Here is a 13,228-nt window from a genome sequence, read left to right on the forward strand (position 1 = left end):
CTCCTGCAAGTTGTGCTCTGACTTACACACACACACACACACACACACACACACACACACACACATACACGATAAATAAAAATATAATAAGAAGTCTTCTAAGCCAGGCAGTGGTGGTGCACGCCTTTAATCCCAGCACTCAGGAGGCAGAGCCAGAGTTCGAGGCCAGCCTGGTCTACAGAGGGAGATCCAGGACAGGCACCAAAACTACACAAGACACTCTGTCTCGAAAAACCAAAAAAAAAAAAAAAAGTCTTTTAAAAAGAGTGCACATTCATAAAATCCACATGCATTTATTAAAAGAGTGTAAAGAACAATAAAACTAGCACGTATTGAACAGACTGGCATTTTGCTTTAAAGAAAACCAGCAACAAAAACCTTTGACTTGGTGGAAGTCTCAAAGTAGCCTTTCCAGATATGTGCTGCACTGAAGGTTCTTCAACCATGCGTGCTGAAATCCAGGAGTAAATATATCTTATGATCCAGAAGTCAGGGCCTGGAGAGGTGGCTCAGCAGTGAGGAGCACTGGCTGCTCTTCCAGAGGACCCGGGTTTGATTCCCAGAACCCATACAGCAGCTCACAACTGCCTGTAACTCTAGTTTCAGAGGATCCAACACCCTGTTCTGGTCTCTACAGGCACTAGGCACATGTGGTGGCACACACATGGAGACAAAACACACATGCACATTTTAAAAAGTCTTGAAACAACAACAATAAAAGAACCAGAAGTTGAAGAAAAAGGCAGGTGGACCAGACTCACTGCTTCTGGATGCAGCTGAGCACAGCCACAACTCAGCATCTCTGTTCAAGAGCCTCACAGTCATGAAGCATGGGCTTTCACACCTACTTCCTACTAAGTTTAAGGTTTTTATGTGGCTTGATCCAAGCTATGCCTATCTGTGGTTCATTATTTATTGAATAGGTCTCTAGATCAATGTTACAGGACCCAAGATTTGGGAAGAATCAGAGTAGAGACAATGTTTCTCATAATATTTCATTTAGTCAAATACTTGGCAATGATATTGCTAAAAGGGTGGAGGAGAGAACTATTACATTTTGAAAAAAATCAATTCCAAGTTGCATATTTTTTTCACATTTTACTACCTCCAAAATCAGGATGCATTTCAACAATGCATGTTATGCCCATGTCATGATTTAATTTTGCAGTACTTTATTTTTCTTCTTGATGGAACAGAAAGAGAGGTGTCGTTGACAGCCATGATGCCTTAGATTTAATGAAACATTTTAGACCTTTTTTATTTGCCTTTCATTGACCCTTCTGTCTTAGGTTACCTTCCTCATCCTTTAATTTAGCTCTTTGTGTGTGCATGTGTGTGCGTACATGTGTATATGCACTTTGAACAGATCCAACATCCCTAAGAGCTAGGGGACTCTTCTGCAGAGAAGGGACTCTCTAAAGTACTGGAGTCTTGTTTCCTCACTCTAAGTCCAAGATGAGACCCCAGGAAAGACAAATTTCCCACTGCCAAAAAAAAAAAATTAACTTTCTTATATGAGGGTCAGCAGAACAGAGAGAGAGAGAGAGAGAGAGAGAGAGAGAGAGAGAGAGAGAGAGAGAGAGAGAGCCAGACAGAGACACAGAGACAGAGAGACAGAGAGAGAATTAACAAAGTATATTATATAGGTAGGAAAATGTCACAATGAAACCATTTATTTTGTGTAACTAATAGACTCTCATAGGAAGAAAGAAACAAAACCAGCTCAGCAAAGGGCCTGGTCCAGGACAAAGTGAGGATTACTAACACTGAGATACTGGGATGCTGTTTCTGCTTTATCCACCCTCCTCATGCTCACCAGCATCGATTACCAAGAACTGACTTAAACCTTTGTCCTCAGCTGTGCCAACAAGAGGGGGGGGAAACAGACGCCAGCTTTTCTCTACCTTCCTGGGAATAGGTCTGCGGCCAGCCTTCAGCTTCAATGTGCCTCTTTAATGTGGATGCCAGCTTCCCGGGGGCTCATATCCCTGTGTGGTTGATCTCACCGTGGTTACATTTTGGGTTGTGTTTTATCTTCCATTTTTTTTCTTTCTCTTGATGTCGCCTCCACACGAGAATTATGAACTAATACAAAGCACAGTGTAGTCAAAGAACTGGCAGGGCAGGGGGCTGTCGATGTGGGGGAAGTCAAGCCTGTTTAAATAGCATCCCTCTGGGAGCTGTAAAGCCTTGAAGCTGGGATGCTTTCTGTGCTCACAGGTAAGCTAACCAAATTGAAGGAGAAGCAACCGACTCTGAGGGCTACACCCTCACACTGCCTTATGTGTAAGCTGATGAACCTTTAAATTAAGACATTTAAGAAAAAAAGAGACAAGTTTGGCAAATATCACACCCTCATGGAAGAAGGCTGGCTGGAAATCCATTTTTCTGGCGCCTAACATTTGCCTGCAAGTGCTCCCAAATCTCCCAATTGTCCGCCTTAACCCCTTAGAACAGGTACTTCAAAAGGCCTCCTACACAGCCTGCACTTAGGTTAAATAAGAGTTTATTGAGAGGAATCTTCCCTAGATTGGGGTACTCCCTGCAGAGAGGTTTTGGACTGGCTTTTATCAGGCAACGTGAAGACATCATGGACTGAGATCAGTTTTAAAATTCAGGTCTTAGAATTGGTGTTTCTGAAACTACAGAGGTGAGTGAGATAAGCTAAAAATTCAAGCTATGTGTTTTGCAGATTCGTGTTTAAACATCACACAAGAGGCTGAGTGGTAGTGTGCTTGCCTACCATTTGTGACAGCCTAGGTTTGATCAGAACCACATATACCAAAATAGTATGCAGGAAAGATTTCACTCTCTTCTAAACCCAGTCAAGAGAGAAAAACTAGCTTTTGGGGGTCTCCCATTACTGAAAAGTGGGTTCTCATCATGGATATGCATGCATTGCTGAGGACTCTGGCTTATTAGAGGAGGGTCTCCCTCAGCTTCCAATTTTATTTGCATCCAAGACTTTTTCATCTGCCTCTACATGAGTGTTAAAAGCCGACTGCCCAAACTAGCACACGTCTACCCCAGCCTCGCTTCTGCCACTGTTTACATTCTGATATCAGGCTTTTCATTTTGGACCCTGAATATTCCTAGCCTTTTTGTGAGCACCACTGAGCACTTAAAATGCTTTTCAGAGTCCATTTCCCCTAGCACTTTTAGAGGCCTGTAAGAGAAGGACTTTTATGGAATCCACAGTATTCCATAAAACTGCCATAGTCATTTTCTCCCTGTGAATGCACATGTGTTGGAGTTTAAGAAAAATAAAATACTTTAAGTAGTTTAAGAAGAATAAAACACCTAAAAAAACTAAATGTGTAAAGCCACAGCAGAACATGGATGGTCAGAAGACATAATGTGCCTTTGGGTTCTAGCAGCCGAGCAGTGCAGACCTCCAGGCAAGTCAACTCCTGGGAGAGGTAATCAATTTGATTTCTTGTTAAATAAAGTAAATGGTGAATAGTAACATACATTTTGTCAATATAACAGGACAAGCTACTGAGCATAGCCATATGTGTGCATAGGGGATGTCATACACGTAATTTCTTTTCTCTCATGCAAGATTTTCAGATTTGATTGTTACATAATGATGACAATTATTTACACATACTTAATATTTCTCTTGTGTATATTTTAAGAAGAAAACGTAACTGATTCCCTAAAATCGTAGCCAACACATCAATAGCTTATAAAACAGTGAAGTTCTCTGGGAAAACCCTGGGGAATTCTGAGGGAAATGTTTGCATGCTACAATGGACATAGGCTTGAGAGACAGCTTTGGGGTGGAATTGTAACACCATTTCTACTGTGTGCTGGCTTGGGACAGTGTGTGACTTAACTCACCTCCTGGATGAAAGGTGTGAGGGAATCCCAGCAGGACTTCTGATTGGGTTAGCTGAGATACAACTGCCATGAAGTGAGAACTGAGCATCAGGAGAAAGACAGAGGAAGGATTAGAGAGGAAATGGATGGGCTGGACTCAGGGAGGAAGGAGGCTTCACACTGTTAGGGAATTCAGGTTCCAGGGCCCCTCCTTCCATTAAAGAAGAGGAATATTCACAAGCCCATAATGCATCAGTCTCAAGCTGGAGAGATGGTTCAACAGTTAAGGGTACTGGCTGCTCTTCCAGACGGTCTGAGTTCAATTCCCAGCAACCACATGGTGGCTCACAACCATCTGTAATGAGATCTGGTGCCCTCTTCTGTCTGATGCCCTCTTCCATCATGCAGACATACAGGCCAGTAGAGCACTCATATACATAAAACACAAAAATAAATAGATCTTAAAAAAAAAACATTAGTCTTATGCTAATTTCTAAGCCATTGGTCTCTAGACTGCTACCATTCATGCAAATTCATTTCATGTCTTCTGTAAAATTCAGCATAAGGACAGAGACATGTCTGACTACCTAGATCCCTGAGACGTTTAGAGCCGTCTGTCCCACAGGAAGGTCCAATGGGGCATCCTTGGGAAGAGTACCCCTGACATGACCAATGGAGGCTCAGGACTGGGAAGAGAGAAAGGAACTTTCCTCTTGCTATCCTCAGAATTCTATCCTTGTTTTCCTAGGATACAGGTGGAAATGGCTCCTGCCCTGGGCTCTGAAGGTCAAGAAAGGCAAGAATACTGACTCTTCATTGTAGTTCAGTCTCACACATAATTTATCCTAGTTTTCATCACACAACAGGATAGAAGGTGGTGTGGTTGGTCTTCACTTCCCACTTAACAGCATTTAGAATCATCCAGGAGGGCCATCTGTGGGCATGGATGTGAGGGCATTTTCAGAGTGATTAACAGAATAGGGGAGGTTGTCATTATGACCACAATACTTGACAGAAGCATAGGAAGAAGGATGTGTGGCCCAGGGACTCCTCAGTCCCCAAGGTGTAGAGGAGTCAGTCATCTGGAGCATGTGGCACAGGCCACTCTCATCACAGCAAACCAGGAAGCAGAGAGAGCAAGACAGGAGCTAGGCCCAGAATGCAATCTTCAAAGCATGACCCCACTCCCAGTGGCCTCCTTTCTCCAGCAAGGGCCCACAGCCTCCCACACCACCAGCCCTGGAAAGACATCGAAACATGAGCTGTGGAGGCGCGGTCAGACTCACATTATGGCAGAGATGTTTTCAAGCAGTGTGAGCCCTGGGTATAGGTGTGGAGAAGTGAGGAAGCACCAGAGGCCCGCAGAGGAATGTGAGCTGGTCCCTCCTCCTCATTTATTAGCGTTTTGTTTTCACTGACCTCCGCCCTCAGGCGTGCTGAAAAAACTCAGTCGTGTAAGGGGATGACCAGTTCCAGTCTGACCTAGCGGCTGAAACACCTCTGAATGGGGACAGCGTGTGTGCCATGGGTGGAGAATTGCTCATGCCATGGGCCAGACTATGACTCTGGCTTTCCCCTCCATTTTGGATGCTATGTAATTAGAGGGATATCTTGCCTGAGTGAGCAGGCAGACTGTTACATGAGGTAATGGCTCGGGAGATGATTTGTGTTACCTTGGTGATGGACAAGAGGAGACATATTTGGCTAGAAGAGAAGAGACATCACAGCTGGGCTTGAAAGGACCTCAGGTGAAGAGCAGAAACAAAGAGACACAGTGAGCGAGACTGGATGTCAGCGGTGAAGAGATGATGTCAGGTGCTGCCTCCCTTCTCCCCGGGAGCCCTGGGTAAGAACCACAGCATCCCCATCCACAAGAAATAATGTGGCAATTAAAAAAATGTCTGCCTAGGCACAGTGCTAATGAACACAATGCCTCTGTTTTAGAAATGAACACTTTTTCCTGTAGTCGTGTCGTATAAGCGTGGCTTGGCATGGCATTTAAGAGTTAGAATGTTGGCCTCTAGGTGGGAGCCTGGGGAAAACAGAGAGAGGATATTTAGAGGGTAAATAGTGAAAAGGCTCCGAAACATTAGAAAGAGCCCAGCACAGGTTAACATGGCATGGAACACAACACTGTTGGCAAGATGGAAGACCAAGCCTCAAAAAATTCAAAAGGATAGAACGATTACAGAGTCTGATTTCTGCAACAGAATTAAATCAGAAATAATACAAAAGTCTCTGGAAACCTCCTGCAGGTGGTTGAAAATCAAACATAAAATAACCAACAAATGAAAGAGGAAGTCCTGCCGGTCATGGTGGCACACAGATATGCTGAAAAGGCAGAGGCAGGAAGATCATGAGTTCCAGGCCACCCTGTGTTGCATTAAAAATAAGTAAGTAAGTAAGTAAGTAAGTAAGTAAGTAAATAAATAAATAAATAAATAAATAAATACATACATAAAGGGGAAAAGAAAAGAGACAGAGGAAGTCAGAACAGAAACTAGAAAACGAAGTGGCTGTCCCCTCTTATGATAGGATAGACCCTAACAAAGCCAGGTTTTTTTTTTTGTTGTTGTTGTTGTTGCTTTGTTTGTTTGTTTGTTTTCCAGGGGCAAGTTTGCTAAGACTTCTGCCCCATATTATCCCGTCATCCTATGTTGACTCATGTCTGGCTCCAATCAGACCTTCAGGAAGTATGTCCAGTATAGTAGCCAATCAGGGTCCTACCTGGCCACAAACAGGAACTGTTCTTGCTATTTTCAGTCAGACTCCTGACACAGCAAACAGACCCCTGACACTGCAACCACAGTTGCTGACCAGATGTCATGAGCTAATCATAAAATGATTTCTGTACCAATAAGGGTCTATATCCAATCACTTCAAAGTACACTTAACCACAACTGGAATTCCCCTAGTCCTGCTTAAAAGGAGCCTTTGAGCTTCTCTTGGGGTCGCCATTTGCCAGTTTGTTGGATAGTTTGACCCCAGCATGCTAGAATTTTTTTATTAAATGCTCTTGTTGATTGCATACATGACTGGTAGTCTTTTATGGGACTTCTCATGGACCATAACAGAAAATAGTCTGAACGTTAAAGCAACATATCAACATCTATGAGACACAGCTAAAAATGTTCTGAAAGGAAAGCTTACATCATCACATTTGTAGTAGACAATGAGAAATATCCTAAACCTCTGAACTAAATCTTCATCTTAAAAGCAAACTTCAAGAAGGACACAAAAACCATAAAAGCATATCTTGATGTAAATCAAAACAGTCAGATAATGGAAAAAATCAAGGAGTTGCTAACTTCCTTTGAAAAAAATAATTTTAAAAAAGGCCAACAGTGAGGCACATATAAAAGATGCTGGAAAGAGAGCTCTCAGAAGAGAAAGCCTAGTGTAGCTTCCAGGGCCCTGGGGTTCAGGAGAAGGACTTAGTGCAAAGAACAAAAAGGCAGACAGAGTGATAAGAAAAATGGATTGCAGATTCCTACATGGTGAGAGGTGTTGTTGAAAATGAATAGAACTGTAAATTAAATGGGATAAGTGCTTCTGCATATAAATGAACCTCAATAAACCTCCCTTTTACTCTTCAAAGGAAGGATTTTTTTTTTAATGTGCTAGGACAACACAGTGAAGACTGGGCCAAGTGAATGAGAAAAGTCTTGTTCAGATGGAAGGATGGCTATTTAATCCAAGGTAAAAGGAAGGTAGAGAAGAACGCTTTTATGAGAGCACAGAACCCTCCAAGCAGGTAAGGATGCCAACGTAAAAACATAAGCATCTTCACTGTATCCTGGGAGATTCAGGAATTCAGAAGATGCACCTTAACCCAACTGCAGCTACCCTAGACCTGAAGCAACTGGAAAGTGTCACATGAAAATGTAGGCAGAATTCCAGGCACATCCTCAAGATGGCTGTGCTGGCTATTTTTATGTCAACTTGACACAAGCTAGGAAGAGAGAGACTCTCAACTGATAAAAAATGTCTTTGTAAGATTGGCCTATGGGCAAGTCTGTAATGCATTTTTGCCATTGGTGATTGATGTGGGAGAGCCCACCTCAGTAGGGGCAGCACCACACCCACCATGGCCATGTCAAGCAAGCCAGTAAACAGCATCCCTCCGAGTCTCTGCTTAAATTCCTGCCTCCAGGTTCCTGCCTCAGTTCCTGCCCCGACTTTCCTCATTGATGGAGTATGACCTGAGAGTTGTAAGGTAAAATAAACACTTTCCTCTTCTTGTTGTTTCTGGTCAAGGTGTTTTATCACAACAATAAAAACCCTAACTGTCTTGGTTTCTGCCATTCAGTTTGTGATGGTGTGGGTATGTACCATTAGGAAGCCACTTAAAATTGACTATAGAATTCAAATGTGCTTAGTCAATGAAAATACTGTCATGGTTTCGACCAAAGGAGTTTCTTAATAAATAGCATGTCAGCTTTAGTGACTTATTGGCCATTAAATAATGAGCATCACACAACTAACATTATGGTGAAAAGAGACTAAGTCAAGGGTGTGTTTGGAAAACTACTGGTATCAATTCCATCCAGAGGTGGCCAGGAAGCCATCCTAGGCTGGTGGAGGAGCTTCTGTGGAAGATCCCATCCGTGCAGCCTGGTCTCTTCACATTGACATCCCCTTCAGGCTTCCCTTCTCCACCTCAGATGATGACTACAGAGAACCAAGTCTCCCCACAGGGTCAGATTCTCTCCCACAGGGCTCCAGGATCAAGAATAACACTGAGCATGAAAACACTTCGGTCTTCACTGGACTTTCTTCACACTAACCATCATCTTTATTCACATGGACAAACACGGGTGATAAGTTTTGAATCCCCAGTTATTGGATATCCACCACCACTGATGTAATAAGCCAATCAAACCGAATTGATAAATCCAGGTTTAATGAACAGAACAAAGTAACTCTCCTGGGTGACCCTCAGGAGGGTAGAAGAAGAATCACATGGCAAATACCATGGCCAGGTCTTAAGTAGTCTGTAGGTATGGTCTTGAGCAGCCCTAGGGAGGGACTAACTCTTGGTGGGCTTTCTGAGGGGAGGGGCTGTTGTTTGGCAGGCTTTCTGAGGGGCAGAGTTTGGAGGGGGCAGCTCCAGTAGATATCCAGCAGACATCATTCTCAAAGAGTCTTTCCACATATATGAAAATAGAAGAATGTTGTTTAAATTCTTATAATTGTCGTTGTATTCTTGTACATTAAAAAAATTATACTCAAGCTGGGGGTGGTGGTGCACACCTTTAATCCCAGCCCTCAGAAGGCAAAGGCAGGTGGATCTCTGAGTTTGAGGTGAGCCTGGTCTACAGAGTGAGTTCCAGGATAGCCAGGGCTACATAGAGAAACTCTGTTTTGGAAAAACAAAAAAACCAAAAAAAAACAGCAATAACAAAAACTATACTCTTCATTTTCATTTCAGTGTTTAGACATAAGACTCTTCATTTTTATAACTTTACTAGTTCTTTTGTACTAAGGAATTGTGAGTTCTAATAATTATGCAATAAAAATAGAACATGTAATGACTTACCTTGTAACTTTTTAGTCTGATGAAGTCCACCTTCATAGAGACAAATCGATCTGAATTTCTGCTGATGTTCTTAAGGTGTTCTACAAGATCAGCACAGAATTTGTAACCTCCTTTCAGCACACACAGGACCAGAATATCATGGTAGCCTATGTCTTTCATTATATCTTTAGCCAGCCGCTCAATTCTGAAAAAAAGTAAGAAATAAAAGATACATTAAGGTGCAACTAATAAACAGTATGAATGTTTTATACAGATCAGATCACTCAGGTGAATATAGAGAGAAGTTCAGAAAACAGAAAGCTTCAGGCAGATAAGTTCTGTTAAGGGGAAAACAAAGTGGGCTGTGGGATAACCCTCTTGTACACTGAGAAGATTTGTCACTTGAATTGGTTTAATAAAACATCAATTGGCCAGTAGTCAGGCAGGAAGTATAGGTGGGGCAACCAAACTGAGAGTGCTGGGAAGAGGAAGGGCAGAGTCAGGAGTCACCAGCCAGATGCAGAGGAAGCAAGATGAGAATGTTGTACAGAGAAAAGGGACCAAGCCACATGGCTAAACATAGACAAGAATTATGGGTTAATTTAAGTGTAAGAGCTAGTTAGTAATAAGCCTGAGCTACCACCTGAGCATTTATAAGTAATATTAAGCCTCTAAGTCAATTATTTGGGAGTTGCTGGTGGGACAGAAAGTTCTGCCTACGAAAGTGTTCAGAAAATACTTCTAACAGTGACATCACAGCTCCCGTATGTTGTAAACAGTGAGGTGTTAGCGATCATACATATCACCTATCATTCTCTCATTACAGAACCTGCTTGTTAAACTTTAAAATGTTTTGATGGTATTTAGTGATATCTTCATTTTATAGCAAAGAAAGTAGAAATAGAGAGAGTGCTGATTGGTTTTCTTGCCAACTTGATACAAACCTAGACCTATATGGGAAGAGAGAATCATAATTGAGATAATGCCTCCATTAGATTGGCCTGTAGGCAAGTCTGTGGGGTACTGTGTAGATTAATGACTGGTATAGGAGGGCCCAGATCACTGTGGGCGGTGCCATCCCTGAGCAGCTGGTCCTGGGTTATATCAAAAGCAGGCTGAACAAGCCATGAGGAGCAAGCCAGTAAGCAGCCTTCCTCTGTACTCTGTGCTTCAGCTCCTGCCTCCAATTTCCCACCCTGCTTGAGTTCCTGTCCTGACTTCCCCCAGTGACGGACTGTTACCTGGAAGTGTAAGGTGAAATAAATCCTTTTCTCTCCAAGTTGCTTTTGGACCTGGAGTTTTATCACAGCAAAAGAAATCCTAATACAGGGAGTGATTCTCACCTTACACTGGAAGAAAAGTCAAGTTCAACGTAACCAAAACAACAACAACAACAACAACAACAACAACAACAAAGTCATATATTCACCAAAGGAGCACACCACATATGGGAACGCTGCTCCCATACAACACCAAGAGGTGCAATAAAGGATGAAATCCAATATGGAGGATGCTCCCTGGAGGCAATGAAGAGCCCTTGGCCTGCCCTGGCAGCTCACTGGAACTATCTTCACAGGTTTCTACTCATTCCATGTCTACAAGGGCATAGCTACTCCCCACATAAAACTAAAAACTTAAACAGAGGTAGGATCTCAAGCATGTACTTCAAAAAAAAAATCCGTACTAGCATTTAAAGTTGGATTAGATTAAAATAGACAAACTGAGTTATGTATGTATGCATACACAATTTTATAATCTCTATATTCTACATGTGTGGTATAGATTCTATATTACACTTTCTAAGTGTTCATATATATGCACACATAGAATGTCAGCTATGTTTTCAGGTAGTGTTTATCTAAATTTGATCATGCAAAGATTGTACATCAGGATATCTGGCATGATTTTACAAAGAGGCATTTAAATTTATAAATTTTTCATTACATTTATTTATTTAGCGTATGCACACATGTGTGCATACATACCACAGTGTGTATATGTGTGTGTGTGTGTGTGTGTGTACGCACACATATGCATGTGTATGTGGGGGGGTGCTTGCATGCATATATATGTATATATGCAAGTACATGTACATTTGGAGGCCAAGGGTCAAATTTCATAGGAGGGTATCATTTCGTAGGAGCTGTCCATCACACTTTTGAGACAGGGTCTCTCAGTGGGTCCTGGAGCTTACCAGTTAGGATAAGCTGGCTCCCTGCAAGTCCCAGGGCCTGCCTGTCTCTGTCTCCCCAGAGCTGGAATTACGGGCATAGGTTACCATACCAGCTTTTTCCCCGGGTTCTGGGGCTCAAACTCAGATCCCCATGCTTGCACAAAGACTTTTCCAACTGAGCATCTCCCCAGCCCTGCCTCTCCAAATCTCACTTTACACATAAAGACTCAGATTAAAGCGAAAGAGAAGGGCATGACATGCTAATACCAATCAAAAGCAAGCTGAAGAAACTATCTTACTTTCAGTCAGAATATAGATATCAGAGTAAGGAAAATGATCAGGACTAAAGATGGCCATTGCCTCCTCAGTGATTTCTGTCAGTTCCTGAAGAAAACATAAAAATCCTTACTGTATGCTCCCCTAAGGATGCCAGATGACTGACAGAAGAAGGAGAAACAGACACACCCACCACTGCACTCAGACATTTCTGCACCCCCTCTACCAGGAGGATCCAGCAGTCAGAACATCAACAAGGGAAAAGTTGAATTGAACAACCATTGAGAAGCTGGATCCAGTTGATATGTGTAGAGCACCCCACTAAACAGCAGAATATACATTATTCTCAAAAGATTCCAATAAGAAAATGACAGAACCAGAGAGACTGGAAAAAATATTTATAAATCATAACCTAATAAAGGATTTGTTTCTAATATATCTAATTATATATTCATATATATATTCACACACACACACACACACACACACACACACACATATATATACCTTTTATAACTCAATAGGAAGACAAACAACCAAACAAGGAAACTGGCAAAGGGCTTGGATAAACACCTTTAACCCCCACAGAAAAAGAATAGGGGTAGCCAATAAGCACACTAATGATTCAGAAAGTGTAAGTTCAAATCACAGGGAGATATCGTTATACATCTACTAGGATGTCTGTGATCCAAAGGACAGACAATACAACATGTCAGCAAATATGTGGAGAAAACTGGGGTCCTGCTGAACTACTAGGGAGGCTGGAAAAGGTCACACCTCTTTAGTAAACAACCTGCAGTTCTTGAAACTCACCAGGAAGTCCATAATTCTACCCACAAGGACCCCATCCAGGAGAAATGAAAAGATCCACTCATACCACAATTGTACAAATACTGTTCACAAGTCCAAATTAGAAGTCCAAAGATTCACTGGCTGCTGGATTGATGATTAGATATTTTATGACTTCATTTCCATGACACATTCAGAGACATTTCCAGGGAAAGAAAGCTGATTAGTAACTGCCTGACAGTAGTAGGTGAATGTAATTGCAAGACTGGATAGTAGAGATAGGACCCAAGCATAAAAATGTGCTGGTAGTATAGAATCATTCCCCCATAATGGGTGAGTTCCGCAGTCTGTAAAATACGTCAAATGTTTGTTTTAAAGGTGAGGACTGAAATCCTGGGCCCCACTCTGAACCACTGATGCAGAATTTTTAGATATAAAGGATAACAATACATACTCTACCAAATTCACTGGGTGGTTCCACTGTATAGCGAAAAGGCTAGGGTCCTTTCACCCAGACTTGATCATGCTTTCAATCAGGGTGCAATTAACTAAACCACAAAATTCAAGTGAGGAAAGTAATAATTTGTTTACACACAGGGCCTCCCAAACTGATACTAGGGGAAATGGCTTGTGAGGTGTATGAAAAAGTG

General features: G+C 42.1%; 1 protein-coding gene across 1 annotated transcript in view; it reads right to left on the reverse strand.

Moving 5' to 3' along the window:
* Prtfdc1 (phosphoribosyl transferase domain containing 1) overlaps positions 1 to 13,228 on the reverse strand; it is a 101,158-nt gene that overhangs the window by 77,593 nt on the left and 10,337 nt on the right. Inside the window, exon 3 of the mRNA XM_059263673.1 lies at positions 9,362 to 9,545. Coding sequence (XP_059119656.1) covers positions 9,362 to 9,545 — 184 coding nt within the window. The remainder of the gene's footprint in view (positions 1 to 9,361; positions 9,546 to 13,228) is intronic.

Source organism: Peromyscus eremicus, chromosome 5, assembly GCF_949786415.1.
Source record: "Peromyscus eremicus chromosome 5, PerEre_H2_v1, whole genome shotgun sequence".
Lineage (NCBI taxonomy): Eukaryota > Metazoa > Chordata > Mammalia > Rodentia > Cricetidae > Peromyscus > Peromyscus eremicus.